We start from the raw sequence: 19,013 nt of genomic DNA, 5'->3' as shown, positions 1-19,013 counted from the left end.
ATAGATAGATAGATAGATAGATAGATAGATAGATAGATAGATAGATACCTTTAAAAAAAAGTCCTGTGAGTGCCACATAAGGGCTGCCCTTGAGTTGTTTTCAGTAACTCTCAGAATGAGTCACTGTCTGCAGTCTTAGTAGAACAGACACGGTTATGTCAGTGTCCACAAGGCACTGGCTCCAGAAAGTCATCTATATGTGCTCTACCCAGGTAGTTTTTTTCCCAAATTGTTTTGATCTCAAGGACTTGGAGAGTGAACTGCATTTTTCATTTACTTTGTGCAGAGTATACTGTTTCTAAGTACTTAAATATTAATTGATTTAAATCTAACATTTATGTTAGGATAGTATAGTTAATCATTCCTTCATACATGCGTTGGCAAACTGATCCAAGGATGAAAGTCTGTAGAATAAAGTTTCCTATGTAAGTGGACATAGTACTTGGGGTTAGGGTGGGATCACTGGGATTGAATTTAGGGCCTTGAGCAAATTAGTAGGATCTCTGTTACTGAGCTATGCCTCTACAACTGTATACTTTTAATCATTTCCAGTTACTTGTAATACCGAAAACAACAGTGCTATGTGAATAGTTGTTACACTGTATTACGTAGGAAATAATTGCAAGAATAAAAAGTGTATATGCTAAGTTCAGATTTCCATAGGCTGACTTCATAGTTCATGTCAGTGGTGATGTAATGTTGACCCACACTTGATTGGATTTAGGGATGCAGAACTGTAGCCAGAGGGTTAGCTATATTCTTCCTGTTCCCATGTTAAAGAAGAGAAACTGAGGCACAAAGAAGTTAAATAGTTTGTAAAACAAACAAACCTAATACCAGTAGTTTGAATATGAAACCTTTACCTGGAACCCTGGTGAAGGTATAGCAATGATGAAGTCTTGAGTTTCATAATGTTTTTCTTTCTACTTAAGGCTTTGAAGTACAAGAAGAAGGTTATCTGGCAAAAATCCTTATCCCTGAAGGCACAAGGGACGTTCCGCTAGGAACTCCACTTTGTATCATAGTAGAAAAACAGGAAGATATAGCAGCATTTGCAGACTATAGGCCAACGGAAGTGACCAGCTTAAAGCCGCAGGCACCACCACCTGTCCCACCCCCGGTAAGTGTGCTTCTGAATTGGGAAATTATCCTTTCAGCCAGGTGTCCGGATCCTACATGTAGGAAAGTGACTGGCAACACCCATTAATCTGTGGCATATAGTATGTGCTGTCCACCTCATGGTTGGTAAGTTGCTCTTCTGCCATCTTGAGTCTAGTTGATAACAAAGCTGAGTTACATGTTCTTCTGCTGTTGGTGTGAAGGTAATGCCCAAGGAAGGTGATGGTTTCACTCCACATTTTCTGTTGCTCTACTAATGCCTGTTTGCACTTTCAGTTCTGGTATTTTTGTATCGTAGTTGAAGCACACATTTTGGACTTTGGACCCTGCCTCTGAGACATGACATGTCTCCTCTGACATGACTTGTAGCATCATACACTTGCACTCTTCGGTATATACCTCCGTGGGATTAGAAAAGGTGTACATTTTTCTCAGAGGAAGCTTGGCTTCTCACTGTCTTTCATTGATTCAGATGTGCAGGAAGCTCTGTGTTCCATTCCTTAAGACACTTGAAACATGAAACCTGTTAGTATCATTTTATATCCTGAAATGAGATTAAATAAAGCAGAAACCATGTTAATTATATACTTAGTGAAAATAAAAAAGTGACAAGAAGCAAGGTGTGTGGTGATTCAAGCATTCGGGTGGCTAAGGCAGGAGGATCACTGTGGGTTACGTAGTCTCAGAGGAAAAAATGACAAGAAATGACAGGTGATAAGGATATTATACATAGGTCAGTTTTAATTCTGTAGCTCTCCTGTTAGCATGACCTGTTTCTGTCTTTGACAGAAAATATTCTTGCCATTTGTATTTTATATTAGTTAAACAGGAAAGTGTATAAATATCATTTAATTATAAAAACTTCTACCTTAAAAAATATGAACCTGTAGCCAGGCATGGTGGCACACGCCTTTAATCCTAGCACTTGGGAGGCAGAGGCAGGCAGATCTCGCATTTCATGAGTTAGAGGTCAGCCTGGTCTATAAAGACAGTCCAGGACAGCCAGGGTTGTTACATGGAGGATCTTTGTCTTGACAAACAAACAAACAAAGCCCAGTGTTTTTTTTCAGATTACTTTGCAGTAATGAGTGGATACTTTCTGTTTTTCCAAAGGTAGCAGCTGTTCCTCCCACTCCCCAGCCCTTAGCGCCTACACCCTCAGCTGCTCCTCCTGGACCAAAGGGAAGAGTGTTTGTTAGCCCTCTTGCAAAGAAGTTGGCAGCAGAGAAAGGGATTGACCTCACCCAAGTTAAAGGTAAGGGTTTTTTTTTTTTTTTTTTTTTTTTTTTTAAGAAAGGGGTTGTACATTAAAGTTCAGGTAAGTGCGTCAGTGAGAGTAGTGCATATAGTTGCGTGGGGAGGAGCTCTGTTGCCTTCGTGGAATGGGAAAGCATCACTGTGTTTTCTTTGATCTGCCTATGTAATCTGTGACCTTGTAAGTTTGTCCTCTATTCATAGGAAATGTTTAATAGCAATGGTGAGGAAGAGAAGCATCACTCCCTCCACATTTGCCCTCAGAACTCTGAGGAGCTCCTTTGAGCTTAGGGACCTCGACTCAGGCAAACCCACGCTTTGTGGCTTTGATGCAGAAAAGGAATTTTAGGGCTTGTCAGAATGAAGCTGAATTGGGGTTTTATTGAAAGTAGAAAGGCATTCAGAACCTGGGTTGGTGGCCCATATCTTTAATCCTTTCACTTGGGAGGCAGAGACAGATGGATGTCTGGCCACCCCGAGGCCAACCTGGTCTACAGAGTGGATTCCAGGACAGCCAGAGCTACAAAGAGAAACCCTGTCTTGAAAAACCAAACAAAAAAGAAGAAAGATACTCACAAACAAATCAAAGCACATCAAAGAACAGTGCACTTTATTAAAAGATACTTTTAATGAAGATTTTAAGCATGGGGGTTAAGAGAAATATGCTCGGGGAAATAAGACATATCCAAGTGTGGTTGTGGGCTTTTTAATGGAGAGTAGACAGGGCAGACATACCCAACTGTGAGTGTGGGTCCACGAGGGAGAGTTGAATGAAATGTCCTACCATTAGCCATAGACACCACTTTGGTGGCTCTCTTCTTCCCGCTCCATCTTTCCTTTTTAAGTGAGATTATGGGGTGGCTCTAGATATGCAGTAGATAGAATTATAGTCTGAGAGAAAACCAGGAGCCTTTAGGACTGCACAGGGTTTTAGTATGAGTCTTCTATTATAAATGGTGAGCTTCCTAGAAAGTTGTTGGTTTATCACTGGGAGGAGAATTGGCCAACAGATGCTTATTGTTGGAATTCTTGCTTCTCGGCTGGTGAGAGGCTTCTGTTTCTCCTCTCATATCCCCACAATTAATCTGTCTCTTTATCATGTCTTAATTGTTGGCAAAAGTATATGTGTTTGTTGGGCAATATTGAGTTAGAGGGCTTGGCTCTGTAGTAGTTTGACTGAGTGTAGCAATAAGCAGAGCAGGACTGGTGAGCTGTCTTATCAGGTAAAAGTGTTTGCTGCTGCTGACCCGAGTACTATCCCTGGGACCCACATAGTAGAAATAGTTTGTGCTCTGACCTTCTATACAGTGTGACACCTCATGCATGTGGGTTGAACTCAAGTTATCAGGTTTGGCAGCAACACCTTACACACTGAGCCTTCTCAACAGCTCAGTTCTTTTCTTGTTTTGTTTTATTACTAGGGGTTGAGATAGGATCTCATTCATACGAGGCAGGCACTGTAACATGTATGCATATTCTTAGCTCCTCCTCTCTATTTTCTATTTCTCGGAATTTAAAAAAAAAAATTCCTAGGCTGGCCCAGAGCTTGCAGTGTTCTATCTTCAGCCTCTTGAGTGGCTAGGATTACAGACCTGGACCACCAGGTCCTGCTTTAAATTCTGTATTGTTCCCATTACCCTGTGCTGCCATCCATAATCACTAAAGAAAGCTACAGTCGTGTCCCCACAGCTTTGGTTGTGTGCCCTGAGGCTGGTTCTCACCCACCGCCAAGCTGCTGCTTTGTTGGTGTGGCAAATTCTTTATTAATTTGTGCTTAGTACCAGAGACAAGGCATTTAATAGAGCGGAGGGGCAGAGTTAATAGTTGTGCCTGAAGAACTAGGATAAGTAGAGTCAATTGTTGGAGAGTTGGTGGTGCTGGTTATTTTACTAGAGGGATAAGTTGAAGAACCCCAGTATTGTTTTCATGCAGGCTGGGTTAAGTAATTCCTTTATCGTTAGCTAACCACATATTTATCAAGTACCATCTGTGCATCAAGGACTTGTTCATAAAGTGGAGAATATTCTGGCTTCATTGGCCAGCAAGAGAGAACGAAGTGAGCAGAAGTCTAACACTGTAGTTAAGAATAGGATCCAGAGACAGAACAATCAGGTTTGAATGTTAGCTCTGCCATGTGCTAACAGTGTGACCTTTTCTGACTCTGTAACTTGTATATAAAAATAATACTTAATAATTTGTGAAGATTAGTAAGTTAACAGTGCTTGTGCAGAGAAAGCATATCAGCTCTCTTTGCTCTACATTTTTATTATGAACTGAGGTGACTTAGGAGCTAAAGAGAAATAGATTCAGTGACATCTATTTCTATAGATGACTTCAATTTATCAATGACTTTTAGATAGGAGAAGGATCTTTCTGGATGACACATGATCTCATCTCCAGACCTGGGGTCATCTATGAGTCAGCCTTGTGAAGTGTTGGAAGAAAGCATTTTGGCAGAGGTCCATAGGCCAACAGCATATAACAGAACACAGAGAGCAAGGGGTAGAATAGAAGACAAGGGTGAGAAGAAGCAAAAGAAGCTGGGCCTAATGGCACACACCTGTAATTTAGCTGGTCAAAAGTCTGAGGCAGGTCAGTTCAGGGCCTGCTGGGCTCCTGAGACTGAGAAGCTGGGGCTGCAGCACAGTGGTAGCACTTATCTAATGTGAATGTAGCATTCACAAAGCACACAAGTAGCTTCCCATCCTTGAGAAACTGATGCATTAGACGGGTGACAGAGTAGGATGGTTTGGCAGGAAACAGAATTCTTGAGATATAAAAAGTGGGATTGACATATCCAGAAAGGCAAAGAGGATGGACATCAGAAGAAGGAGAAAACAGGGAACAAGTCAGGAGCCTGCCACAGAGGGCCTCTGGAAGGCTCTGCCCTGCAGACTATCAAAGCAGATGCTGAGACATGGCCAAACCTTGGGCAGAGTTCAGGGAATCTTATGAAAGTAGTGGGAAATAGTAGGATCTGGAGAGGACAGGAACTCCACAAGGAGAGCAACAGAACCAAAAAAATCTGAGCACAGGGGTCTTTCCTGAGACTCATACTCCAACCAAGGGCCATTCATAGATTTAACCTAGGACTCCTGCACAGGTGTAGCCCATGGCAGTTCAGTGTCCAAGTGGGTTCCATAGTAATGGAAACAGGACTGTCTCTGACATGAACTGATTGGCCTGCTCTTTAATCACCTCCCCCTAAGGGGGGGGTAGCCTTACCAGGCCAGAGAGGAAGACAGTGTAGCCACTCCTGATGAGACCTAATAGATTAGGATCAAAAAGAAGGAAAAGAAGACCTCCTCTATCAGTGGACTTGGGGAGGGGCATGTATGCAGAAGGGAGAAGAAGGAGGGATTTGGGAGGGGAGGAGGGAGGGAACTACAGGGGGGATACAAAGTGAATAAAGTGTAATTAATAAAGAATTTTTAAAAAAGTGGGATTGACCTTTTATAGAATTCAGAACATTTTATCTGTTTTAATTGAGATTATGGATGGTTGTTTGGTGGTGGATGATAAGACTCTCTCCCTGCTACTGTTCAATGTATAAATTTAAGGTTTTCAGTTTGCAGAATCTGGAAAGGGCTGAGATTAGAGAGATTATAAAGTAGCCTAGGGGTTGGGAACAATTTAAAGGGACAGTTGCATTTCTGAAACTTCTGTGCATCTGTTTAAGGTTTTCAGGTCTGAGCTGAGTCAGCCAAGCACATGCTTTTTATTGTAAGCAACACTTGAGTCATCCTGGTACTTAACTAAAAGATGAGCAAGATTTAGAGTTTTGCAAGGGAATGATTCTAACAGTAGTCTGAGGAATGTAATCTGGAGAAAGAGAGAGAAGGAGGGAGGAAGAGAAGGAGGAAAAAACAAAGGAATGGAGGTTAGGGCGAGTGAGAGTGGAAGGCTGTTCCCAACCCCTAGTAGAGTGGAGTCTTCTTTGTTTTACTTACTTTTTATTTTTGTCCTGGGAACTGACCCAGGCTTTTATGGCATATGCTCAGTGAGCTCAGGATCCACGATTGTGTGCTGTTTTCTGACACCAAGTGTTTGGAGTTTTTCCAATATAACCACCAACTGAGTGTCCAACAGTTCAGTCCAGTGTGACATTAATGACCCAGAGTTAGCATGAGACTCCATAGGTGAAAGCAGATTCCTTTTACCTCAGATTCCTTTTCCCCCGGGCTATCTGTATATATAACTCATTAGCAGTAAATCAAAGATTGCCAATCTTCCTTGGGTTTGATAACTAACTAAAATGACTGATAGACCTTATGTACTATTATTAGTATATTACAAAGAATACAGCTCAGACACACAGCCAATGGAGAGATGTGTAGGATAAGGTATAGTGGGAAGGGATACACAGAGCACCCATGCATTCTCCAGGCTTGCTGTCCTGCCATCACAGTGCTGTCCTCACCAACTAGGAAGCTCACTGGATCTCAAGGCATTATTTTCATGGAGGTGTCATCATAAAGACATTATTGAGTAAATCACTGGCCAGTGCTCATTGAACTCAGCTTCTCTCTGTTTAGTGGAATTGGTACAGGAAGCAGGAAATGGGGAGGGAGAGTGGAAAGAATATTGAAGGTTATCACACTTTAGTTAAGTGTTTGTTTGGTCTTTAGGCTAACAAGGCTGATGTCCTTTATCCAGAAGCACTGTCCTCAGTCACCTCATTAGCATAAGCTGGTGTAATGGAAGGAGGCATGACTGAAAAAGAGTAAATACTTACCACTTGGAATCCCAAAGATTTTGGAAGGTCTATGCCAAGAGTCTGGAACAAAGATCAAACATCTGTGTTTATCATACAACAGTACCTGCAAAGAGAAGAATGTGTTTGTTATGGATTTCAGGGATTTAAATTTATTTATTCATTATTGGGGTTGTGGAGGAGAGATCAAGAAAAAGAAAGAAACAAACAAAACTCCATTGTAGAAGAACCAAAAGTCAGATAGAGAAGCAGGGTGTTTAGCAAACTTAGCTAAAATGTTAACTACTGAGGAAGAAACTACTGAGGCTTCTGGTGTTTAGTGTAGGCGGTCTTGTGTATTTTGGTGCACAGCACCTTTGCTCACTGTCCCTTTTTTTTTTTTCTTCCACAATACATACAGCTGTGAACAGGGCTGGAGCTGTACTCTCCATCTTGCAGTTGACTGTAGTCAGCTGCCTAATTCAGCAGAACCCTGCAATTTTACTGCCAGTCTAGGTCTTCCCTTCGTACCATATTGGTTTATGATCACCTGTTATGCTTTCCTGGGGAGCTGGCAAAGCAATTAAAAGCCTTAGCTAACTCAGCAAACTGGTTTCCTCTGAGGGGTTGAGGGAGGTGGCATCAAGCTCAAGGCCGGTTGTAGGGAAGGTTATAGTTTCTGTGTGTTTAAAAGGTGAGGTACCTACCGCCTGTGTTCTAGAGCTCCTGGTGAGGATAAACAGTTCTAGCCAACTCTGTTTTCATAATGAAGGAAAGGAATTGGGAAGAGCTGCACACAGTGGGAATCCTTTAAAAGGCTGCCATGGGGGAAGATGAATCAATTTGACATTTTTTTTTTTTTCTAGAAGTGGGCCAGTGGAAAAGGTATTATAATAAGTGCATTCTGAATTTGCTTCAAGGTCAAGATGATGTAATTGGGCCTAAGCCTAAACCTGCAACCCTAACCCTAATCCTAAACCTGAGTTATGCATGGGAGGGGAGAGGGAAAATAGAATAAAGTAAGCCTGTGAGAGAACTTAAAGGTCTCTTAAATGCATTGTAGTATTTTCTCCTTGGTTTTTGACATGTATTAATTTAGCTCTGGTGTGTGATGGAAAATGAATGATTCTAAAAGTGTAGATCATTTTAGTTACACATTATTCATGGTATTCTGAATAAGCGTTTTCCTTTAGAAAATTGTCACTCTTACTCAAAGAAATACTTTATGTCAAATAAGTTTGTTTCAAGGTTCAGTGAGTTGGGGTTTCTGTTTTGCTTTTTGTTGTTGTTGTTGATTTTTTTTTTTTTAAGATAATTTAACCACAGCCAAGGGAGAGGGAAAGGGGAGGAGAGGAAGGGGGCAGATCAGGAAGAGAGGAGAGATGGGTCACTCTTGGCATGTAAAGTAAATAAACTGAAATAAAAAAAAAAAGGTAACCACAGCCAACAGCTAACTTTCCTTTTAGATTTATAAACTGTGGTCAGTATTATGCTTATGTCAGTATTTCCCAACTTAAAAGTAAGGAAATAAACAAAATAAGAAAATGAAAGAACAAGAAAGAGTTCAGTTTAGCTGAATGAAACTTTAATAGAAAAATGGTTACTGTTTATAGTAGTTAAAAAGAACCATTGTTGGCCGGGTGCTGGTGTTTCACTCTTTTAGTCCAAACACTCTCGAGGCAGAGGCAGGAGGATTTCTTGAGTTCAAGGCCAACCTGGTCTACAGAGTGTTTTCTGATACAACCAGGATTACGCAGAAAAACCTTGTCTCCAAAACTAGCCAATCAACCAACCAAACAAACAGTAACCGTGGAGAACTAGTGGTGTGCTGGCTGTCACATGTGATATATATGTGTTTCTTTAGGGACGGGACCAGAAGGCAGAATCATCAAGAAGGACATTGACTCTTTCGTGCCTTCTAAGGCTGCTCCGGTGAGTTATATTTGGCTTTTTAAATTATTTTATTTTTGTAATTGGTTTTAGCCATACCTGGATTAAAATGGTTGTTATTGTGGAAATTGGATCCAGGGTTCTACGCATGCTTGGCAAGCACGCCTGCAGCTTAGCTACCTCTCTGGCCCAGGGCCTTTCTTTTTATATTTATTTCTTTAATTCCTCTATGCTTTGCTTTCCCTCTATCCCACACTCCACCTTTTCTGGTTATGTTGAGGAAGCAGGCTAACCTTGATCTTAAAATCTTCCTGCGTTAGCATCTTGAGTGCTGGGAATTTAGGTATGCACCACCATGCCTTGACCACCTTTAAAACGTCAATAAAAAACTTGTCATTGAATATACACTTCCTCAAAAATGATAACTCTTAAAACATGATTTAGAATTCTAAGTAACCAAACAAAGGAAAAGAACAATACTCTTAAATAAGCAGCTTAATTAGAATCCCTTTTGCTCTGTGGGGATGGAACCAGCTGCCCCTTAGAACTCTGCTGCTTCAATTTGTCGTATAGTCCTCAACAGCAGTAGCATGTCACAGGTGGTCCTTCAGCCCATGCTAAGATCGAGCCACAGTCACTAAGTGCTTTTTTTTCCCCCCTTAGGCTGCAGCAGCTGCCATGGCTCCCCCGGGTCCAACGGTGGCACCAGCTCCTGCGGGTGTCTTCACAGATATCCCCATCAGCAACATTCGTCGAGTAAGAACGCCACCACAGTCTGGGGCCAGAGCTGTTGGGCATTTCCATTCTGGTTGCTTAGTTGTGCCACAGTTCAAAACACTGAAAAGGACCTTGCCAGTTCAAAGTGCTGGATTATTAATTTAAGGAAATTTGATTTGGTCAGCTGAGTAATTGAGATGAAGAAGTCTCTATTTTGGCTAATCTACTAGAAGGAGCAATCTTTTTTCTTGCTCTGTTGTGTGAAGTAAGCTACCAGCGAGCTGAAGAAGAGGTAAGCAGATTGAGTTAGGTAAAGTCTGGTGTCAGCCTAATGTTGAACTCTTTGGTTTCAGGTGATTGCGCAGAGGCTGATGCAGTCGAAGCAGACCATACCTCATTATTACCTATCTATTGATGTAAATATGGGAGAGGTGCTGTTGGTACGGAAAGAGCTCAATAAGGTAAAGCCGGAAATTCTGTCTTTGGCATGGAAGCTTTACAGTGTTGCCCATGTGCTTTGTTGTTAGAAACTGGTTAGTGATAGAAAGTTACTGTCTCTTGAAATTGTTAAGTAGGGAATATCCTGCAAAAGCTTCATTTAACTTTTTTGATTTGTTGCAACTTTCTAGACGATGACTCACTATGTAGCACACACTTGGAACTCCATATAACCCAGGCTGCCTTTGCAGTCCTCCTGCTACAGCTTTTAAGATGTTTGGATTACAGGAGTGTGCCACCTTTTCTGGTTTATCAGTTAACCCTTGAGTAGGATTTAGTATTTAAGCCCGGTGGGTATGGTGGTGCATGCCTATAATCCCAGCACTCGGGGAGGCAGAGGCAGGCAGATCTCTGTGAGGCCAGCGTGGTCTACATAGAGTCTAGAACATCCAAGACTATCCAGAGAAACCCTGTCTCAAAAAACCAAAATAATAATAATAAAAGAAGTAAAAGAACTTAGCATTTAAAATCACTTTGCTGTGAAGTGATATTCACATGTTTATAGTCAGGTATGCATGCACACTTAGCTCAGCCCTTTTGAGAATAGAGAGCAAAAAGCAGTCTGTCTTCATCATACGTTTATAATGGAAATTGGGGCATTACTAACTGTGACAAGGAGGGAAGATGGTTTTAATAAAGGTGATGGTATTCCTTTGTAGACCAGGCTCTTTATGAAGCTGCCTCTCAATTGTCTGCTGAATTCCACTGTGCGTTCAACAGAGAGTTAAAGGGGACCAGTAGTAGTTGGGGAATTCACAGTGCTATAAGACAAATGTGGGTGGACCAGGAAAAAGATGAAGTGTTTGGATTGGCAGAGAGTTGAAAACTCATGGGTTGAAAGTTGTAAGGGTTAAGGGCTTTAAGAGTAGAAATAAGACTGGGAGTTTGAGATCTGTGAAGTGCTTGTTGCCCAAGTATGACGCTCCTAGCACTATCATAAAATATCAGGCAATTTGTGCCTGTAATTGAGCTGGGAGGGCAGAGACAAGATCCCTGGTGCTGGCTTAATGGCTAGTCCAGCTTGGGTTCAGTGAGAGACTGTCTGAAGAAGTAAGGCAGAGTGGAGCTGGAGAGATGGCACAGTGGTTAAGAGTACTTGTTGCTCTTGCAGAGAATCCAGGTTCAGTTCCCAGCCCCCACATGAGGACTTTTAGCTGCCCATAACTCCAGTTCCAAAGTTCAGATGCCTCATCGCTGTGAGCAACAGGCTTACACATGATGCACATGTACATGCCTATAGAATAAGTCTTTAAAAGTAAGTAAATAAGGCAGAGAGCAAAGGATGAAGACATTCAACCACATAAGATGAATAATTATAAAAATTCTTTAAAAAGTAGTACAACAGAAGCCCATTGGCTCCTTAGAATGGCCTGCAGGGCCTTCACAGGGTTTTTGTGACCTTTTGGAGTTCTGTTTCCCACCACTGAAGACATACTGGCTGTCTTGCTGTTTCTTGGTATCCCTACTTTACACTCTGTACTTGTGTTCTCTTGATGTAGAGCCTGCTCTGTCCTTGTGGCTTTCTTCTTCACCTCCTCAAGGACTTGACTGGTCTTCCTTATTCTAAATTTACAGCCTTTTCCCCCTGTCCCCGTCCACACCTTATAAGATGCTGTGTGTCTCACTGTTAGCCATTTAGAAGATGCTCCCCAAGACCGAGGTTTGTTTACTGTCCCCTGCTTCATACACACGTGCCCAGCACAGAGTGGACACTTGTGTGGCACATAACCGACTGCAGGAGTCACCAGCAGACCTGGAGGTGGCTGCAGGGATTAAAGGTGATGGCTTACCGTATTGTCAGATATTGAAACAGGTTGGAGATGGCTCAGGTTTAGGAACACTTGTTCTTGCAGAGGACCCATTTTATATTCAATTCTCACCATAAACACATCAACTTCCAATCGTCTGTACCCCCACAGGCTCCTATTTGCATGTGGTACACATGGATACATTCATGTACACACACATGTGCACGCACTCACACAGCTAAAAAAATTATTGTTTTGTTTTTTGACACAGGGTTTCTCTGTGTAGCTTTGGGTGTCTTGGAACTTCCTCTGTAGGTCACTGGCCTTATTCTTAAAGAGATCCATCTGCCTCTGTCTTGAGTCGTGGGATTAAAGGCATGCGCCACCACTGAACTAAAATATTTTTAAAAATCAAAGTATTGAAATAGCTGATGTATCCAATGTATTTGATGTATTAATCTGAATGATGTTTTGAGATATTCAACCATTCTAACGCCATGCCCAGTTCACACACTTGAAGTAGTGTCCCAGTCAGTGTCTTTCAGAGCATACCCAGGTTACCAGGGTAAAACCTGGAGCATTTCATCACCCCTAATAGCCATTTGCCAAATCCCATCAATCCTCCCACTCTCCTCTTACACTTTGCTCTTGAAAGATTTACCAGTAGGCAAATGTGGTATTCTCTGACTAGAATCATAGGAAGTCTGGTCTTTACCGAATGCTTGTCTTTTATCGTGTGGTTTCAAGGCTCAGCTATATTATAGCATGTATCAGTTTTTCCTTTTTATTTTTTAAGCATTATTGTGTATTTTGTATATCTGTGCAAACATGTGCGTGCAGGCCAGCTACAAATCCCCCTGGAGACGTCTTGTCTTATTGTGATCTTAGGGGAAATAACTTTTCTACTATGAAGTATGAGGAGAGATAGTTATGGGGGATTGTGTATCTTTTAATCATCAGGAAGTTTCTTCAAGTTCACTAAGTGTTTTATTGTGAAAAGTGGTACTGAATTTTGTCGTGTCTTTTTGGGCTGTTGAAGCTGTCATGTGGTCTTTCTGTTCTGTTAGGATGTTCCACAGTAATTTCTCACTATGAAGCCCAGACTTCTGGACTCAAATGATTCTCCTGCCTAAGCCTCCTGCATAGATGAGACTATAGTCCCATGCTGCTCTGCACACTTTGTTTTCTAGATGTTACTGAGTCTTGCATTCCTGAAACAAATATATGAGTCTTCTTATATATTGCTAGGTTTTGTCTGCTAATATTTTGTTAAGGGCTTTTCTGTTATATTCATAAGATAATGTTTAGGTTTTAACTGCTGGGCTTTTGTCTGATATTTGGAATGAGACTAACACTGGGGAATTGTTAAGTTGCTCTTCCATTTTTTAGAAGACTAGGTGAAGATAATTTTTGTTAGCCTTTAAATGTTTGGTAGAATTGGCCAGTTGCTAGGCAGTGGTGACACACACTGTTAATCCCAGCTTTTAGGGGACAGAGGCTGGTGAATCGCTATGAGTTCAAGGCCAGCCTGGTCTACAGAGCTAGTTAGTTCTAGGACAAAGAAACCCTGTCTTGAAAAAAACCAAGCTGTCTAGGTCTAGTCTCCTGTGTGAGCAGATTCTGGGACCAGTTTCATCTCATGATTATGTTTATACTCTTTATAGGTTGTTTCTTTCTAGAAACTTGTACATTTTATTTGGATTGTCTAATTTGTTGGTGTTAAATATTCATAATACCTCTTTTTTTTTATGTTGGAGAGATAGTATGTCTCCCGTTTCACTCCTCATTTGAGGAATTTGAGATGACTTTCTTTTTCAACCAAACATTTGTTAGTTTGTTGTCATTTACATGATCTTTTAAAAAAATAAAAAATAAAAATTCCACCATAGGTGATGGCAAATGCCTTTAAAGACCCCAGCCCTTGGGAAGCAGAGACAGGCAGATCTCTGAGTTCAAGGCCAGCCTGGTCTACAGAATGAGTTCCAGGACGGCTGGAGCTACACAGCTGTTTTTTTTTTTTTTTTTTTTGTCTCAAAAAAACAAACGAAAAGAAAAAGCCATTTGGTTCAGTTGAATGAAAATAGTAGTGCACCATAATTCACAGTGTTCAAGATGCTGCAGTGCCAAGCAGTTCTTAATGCCTCCATTAATCAAATAAAGGAACCTGATTCTGGGGGAGAGTTTAATAAAGCTAGTTGGTTATTGTCTTAACAGATGCTTGAAGGGAAAGGAAAAATCTCCGTCAATGACTTCATCATAAAAGCTTCAGCTCTGGCTTGTCTGAAAGTCCCTGAAGCAAACTCATCTTGGATGGACACAGTCATAAGACAGTACGTGACTGGAGAATGTGCATGGCAGCCTGCAGTTTGCTTATGTCTGCTAATTGTAGCTAGGGATGGGAGGATTGACGCCCGTGGTAAGCAGGTTTGACCAGCCAGGAAAGGCTGTTATTCCTTTTATGGATTCAGTAAAAGGAAACCGGTGTAAAGCCAGTTACACTAATAACAACTATCAGAAAGCAGGGGGGAGTCAGTTTTCTGGCCACCAGTGAGTTCTGCCAACATACTGAAAAGTATTTGTGAATGTACAGGTGCATGAATGGCTTGGTACATTTCATTAGGCCTTTGGAAACACTTTATCACTTAACTGTGTTCACATCTATAATTTTTTTGGAGGGGGGGGGATGAAGAAACGGAGGCTCAGTGAGTTCTGTAGCTTTTCCCAGGTTAGTAAGTTGGTTAGGGTCAGCATTCCAGCTCAAGCCCAGGCCTTTTCTAGTATGTAGTTAGGAACTTTTATATTTTTAAATTTTATTTTAATTTTGTGTCTGAATGTGTTTCTTTATATGGGTGTCTGTGAATGAGTACAGATCCCCAAGGAGACCCGAAGCACCAAATTCTTTAGAACTGGAGTTACTGCCTAACATAGGTGCTATGAACCAAATTCAGGTCCTCTGCAACAGCAGTGGATGGTTTTTTGAGACAGGGTTTGTTTATGTAGCCTTGGCTGTCCTGGACTCACTTTGTAGACCAGTCTGGCCTCAAACTCACAGAGATCCACCTGCCTCTGTCTCTCCCCCGCCCCCTGCAGAGTGCTGGGATTACAGGTGTATCCCACCACACCTGGTGCAGTGGATGCCTTTAACCAAGCCATCTCTCCAGCCCCACTATTATTACAATTATTATTAAATGAAAAACAAAAATAAAAACGTGGAAGGCTGGAGAGATGGCTCAGAGGTTAAGAGCACTGGCTGCTCTTCCAGAGGTCATGAGTTCAATTCCCAGCAACCACATGGTGGCTCACAACCATTTTAATGAAATCTAATGCCCTCTTCTGGTGTTCAGATGTACATGCAAAACACATTGTATACATAGTAAATAAAAATAAATCTTAAAAACCAAAAAAAAAAAAAAAAAAAAAAAGATAAAAAAGAAGGGGGACTGGAGAGATGGCCCAACGGTTAAGAGCACTGACTGCTTTTCCAGAGGACCTGGGTTCAATTCCCAGCACCCACATGGCAGTTCAGAGCTGTCTGTAACTCCAAGATCTGACACCCACAGACGTACATGAAGGCAAAACAGCAATGCACATAAAATTAAAAAACAAAAAAAGAACAAAAACATTTTCTAACCCCTCCTTTTTTTTTTCTGTCTTCACACATGTTACCACATATACGTGTCATCAGAGATCAGCCAGTTGGTTTGTTGTGGACAGCAGCTAGGTGCTTCATTCTGATTATGTGTACCTGGAGATAATGTCAGATCTCAGAGATCTGGCCCCAGTCCCACATGACTGCCCCCTCTGGAGATGCTGCTCTCAGATCTGGCAACTGACTATAAACAAGTTCCCAGGACCCCTTTAACTGGACAAGTCACAGAGCTTAGGGAAATGCTCAAGTGTACTGAAAACTCTACAAAGCGTACAGATGGAATTTAGACCACCTTGACTTACAGAGAGACACAGAGTTCAACAAATAAAGTCTGAGATGCTCCTCTCAGGGTTTTGGTCCATCGTTGGTCTACTCTAGAAAAGATTGGGAATCCTACCTTAAGTTTCTCCTGAGTCATTCATGACCACATCTGTGTCCTGGGCACTCTGGCTTCTCCCCCATCATGTCTCTGCTTTTTATGTTTTGTTTCTCTTCCTCCCCCTTCTGTTCTTTCTATTCCCCTATCTACCTACCTTCCTACCTACCTCCCCCACTTTGACATACATGTGTGCCATGACCAACTTGAGTACTACTTCTGGGAGTATGTTTTTTCCTTCTACCATATGAGTTTCCAGGACTGAAGTTGGCAGCTTGGCTACAGGTGCTTTACCCACGAGCCATCTCACCATCCCCATCCCCATCCCCATCCCCATCCCCATCCCCATCCCCATCCCCATCCCCATCCCCACAGTGTATCCCTCCTCTCTCTCTCCTTCTCCATGTGTTCAAGCTTTGTTGCAGACGCTACTAAAGCCAATGTATTTGCTCTTACAACTCAGAAAGGTCAGTTTTTCATGCTAGTTGTGATGTATTTGCGAGCCACTCTGTGTATTATTAATCAAGGGGAATTAAAGTGCGAAACCAACCTTTTTTAAAAGTACAAGTGAAAGAAAAGGCACGACGAGATGTTAATGTGTGCAGTAGACACCTCTGCATGGTAGCACAGCGGCTTCTAAAACCTTATGTGTGCCTGGGGAGTGTGGTTCGTGTTAGGAGGTTTCACCTTTGTGCATAGGCAGAGCTCTACCACTAAGCTGCATCCTAAGCACCTACAGTATTTCAAGTAAATATCCAGATCCATATTTAACCTGGTACTTTTTGGGGGTCTGGTTTTGGTTTTCTTTCCCTTTTCTTTTTTTTGGGGTGGGGTGGGGTGGTGGTGGCTGTTTTTGGTCTTTTTTTCTTTTCCTTTTTTTTTTTTTTTTTTTTTTTTTGGCAGAGCAGAGGAAAGAACTGGGGGGGCCCCCCTTTTTTCCGCCTTTTTTTTTTTTTTTTTAAGATTTATTTGTTTATTATTTTACAGTGTTCTGCCTACATGCCAGAAGAGGACACCAGATCTCATTATAGATGGTTATGAGTCACCATGTAGTTGCTGGGAATTGAACTCAGGATCTTTGGAAGAATAACAAATACTCTTAACCCCTGAGCCATCTGTCCAGCCCCTCTTTCTTTTCTTTTCTTTTTTTTTAAGATTTATTTATTTTTATGTCGATTGGTGCTTTGCTTACATGTATGTCAGATCCCCTGGAACTGGAGTTATAGGCATGCAAGCTGCGATGAGGGTGCTGGGAATTGAACCCAGGTCCTCTGGGAGAGCAGCCAGTGCTCTCCACCCTGAGCCATCGCCAGCCCCTGCAGCTCTTAGTGTTTGATGTTGATGAGTTTGATTCTTTCTTTTTTTTTTTTTCCAACAGAAACCATGTGGTTGATGTCAGCGTTGCTGTCAGTACCCCTGCAGGGCTTATCACTCCTATTGTGTTTAACGCACACATAAAAGGACTGGAAACCATCGCGAGTGATGTTGTTTCTTTAGCATCCAAAGCCAGAGAGGGTAAACTTCAGCCTCATGAGTTTCAGGTAGGACACCATCCCTGAGCTATAAGGCATGTATTACTTTGAAGGTCAGCTACATTCTTCTCTTGGATTTTTTGTTCTGATTTTGCTACATATACTTAGTCTTGAAAATAAAGCAATTATAAAGCAATTGAGTTACGTGGGAAAAGCTGAAAGACATGTTTTCATAATTGCATGGAAAAACCGGTTGCATTGGGAAAACAATTGTCTTTGGTTCGTATCATCTGTGTCCTATTCAAGACTTTCTTAAATAAAAGATTATCTCACTGCCCTTTTAGAGAATGTTTGTACTTTTTTTTTTTTTCTGTATTATGTGGACAGTATAATCTGTTTTTATACTTTTTCCATTAGGGTGGAACATTTACAATCTCCAATTTGGGGATGTTTGGAATTAAGAATTTCTCTGCAATTATCAACCCACCTCAGGCATGTATTTTGGCAATTGGTGCTTCAGAGGATAAACTGGTCCCAGCAGATAATGAAAAAGGGTGAGTGGGAAAGTGGAGCGGGTGTTGGGAACTCGATTGCATTATATCATTACTAGTTTTTGTATAGATATGGCTTTAATTAAATACAGTAAATACAACATGAAATGCAAAGGTAAGCCACTTTTATTGACTTATTTACTGATTTCAGTCAGTCATATTTGAGATGTGATCTTGAAATTTCTAGATGGCAGGTTGGCATGTTTTAAAGAGTCTGATAGTAAATACTTTAGCTTTCTGGGCTGTGTGGTCTGTTATTGAGTCCTTGCCATTTTACTATGAGAGCAGACAAAAAAATATGCTAATGACTTCAAGAAAAGTAGATCTTCATCAAAATAGACAGAAAGCAAAATTTGGCCTATGTTGTATAGTTTGGTAATCCATGTTCCCACGGATGTATTTAGTTTTGCCCCAAGCTGCCAGGTTGAGCTCAAGATAAAGAGTGGGTGGAACAAGTTTCATGTGCAGATCGATAATCGCAGCTACTCTAGGGTTAGAAGTTCAAAGCCTGTCTCAACCGCGTGGCATGTTCAAGACCAACCTGGTTAACTGTCTCAGAAATTTAAAAACCTGTTTTTGTTTTTGTTTTTAAAGAGGCCCAGGAACAGCTCAGTAGCAAAGCATTTGCATAGCATGCAAAAGGCCTAAATTCAGTCCTCTGAATGAGTGAGTGGGAGATAACCTACCTAGGTAGGATTATGGGAGGAGTCAGCACATGGTGGCTGCTGTCTCAGAGTCATTGGTTTCTCTCAGAATACCCTCTGCTGTTCTTTCTTTCTAGCTTTGATGTGGCTAGCATGATGTCTGTTACACTCAGCTGTGATCACCGAGTTGTGGATGGAGCAGTTGGAGCCCAGTGGCTTGCTGAGTTCAGAAAGTACCTTGAAAAGCCTATGACCATGTTGTTATAATTTACTCAAGAGATCTACACTCTCTGCTGACATTATATTTATATGTTATTAAACAGATGGTTCTTTTAAAGTTTCACTAGTTACTTTATTATTGAGTTGGTCCAGATAATTTATTTGTAATAGCCATTAGTGAAT

General features: G+C 41.4%; 1 protein-coding gene across 1 annotated transcript in view; it reads left to right on the top strand.

Annotated features, from left to right (window-relative positions):
• The window catches only part of Dlat (dihydrolipoamide S-acetyltransferase), a 26,884-nt gene extending 7,932 nt beyond the window's left edge, over nucleotides 1-18,952 (top strand). Inside the window, exons 6-14 of the mRNA XM_055621988.1 lie at nucleotides 933-1,120; nucleotides 2,233-2,374; nucleotides 8,931-8,998; nucleotides 9,620-9,712; nucleotides 10,027-10,134; nucleotides 14,134-14,249; nucleotides 17,323-17,485; nucleotides 17,834-17,970; nucleotides 18,749-18,952. Of these exons, the coding sequence (XP_055477963.1) occupies nucleotides 933-1,120; nucleotides 2,233-2,374; nucleotides 8,931-8,998; nucleotides 9,620-9,712; nucleotides 10,027-10,134; nucleotides 14,134-14,249; nucleotides 17,323-17,485; nucleotides 17,834-17,970; nucleotides 18,749-18,878 (1,145 nt within the window). The 3' untranslated portion in view covers nucleotides 18,879-18,952. The remainder of the gene's footprint in view (nucleotides 1-932; nucleotides 1,121-2,232; nucleotides 2,375-8,930; nucleotides 8,999-9,619; nucleotides 9,713-10,026; nucleotides 10,135-14,133; nucleotides 14,250-17,322; nucleotides 17,486-17,833; nucleotides 17,971-18,748) is intronic.
• The last annotated feature ends 61 nt before the right edge of the window (nucleotides 18,953-19,013 follow it).

This window comes from Psammomys obesus, unplaced genomic scaffold (assembly GCF_907164565.1).
Source record: "Psammomys obesus unplaced genomic scaffold, mPsaObe1.curated_primary_1811, whole genome shotgun sequence".
In the NCBI taxonomy this organism is placed as follows: Eukaryota; Metazoa; Chordata; class Mammalia; order Rodentia; family Muridae; genus Psammomys; species Psammomys obesus.
The sequence above is the reverse complement of the archived record's forward strand: the minus strand, read 5'-3'. Positions and strand labels throughout refer to the sequence as shown.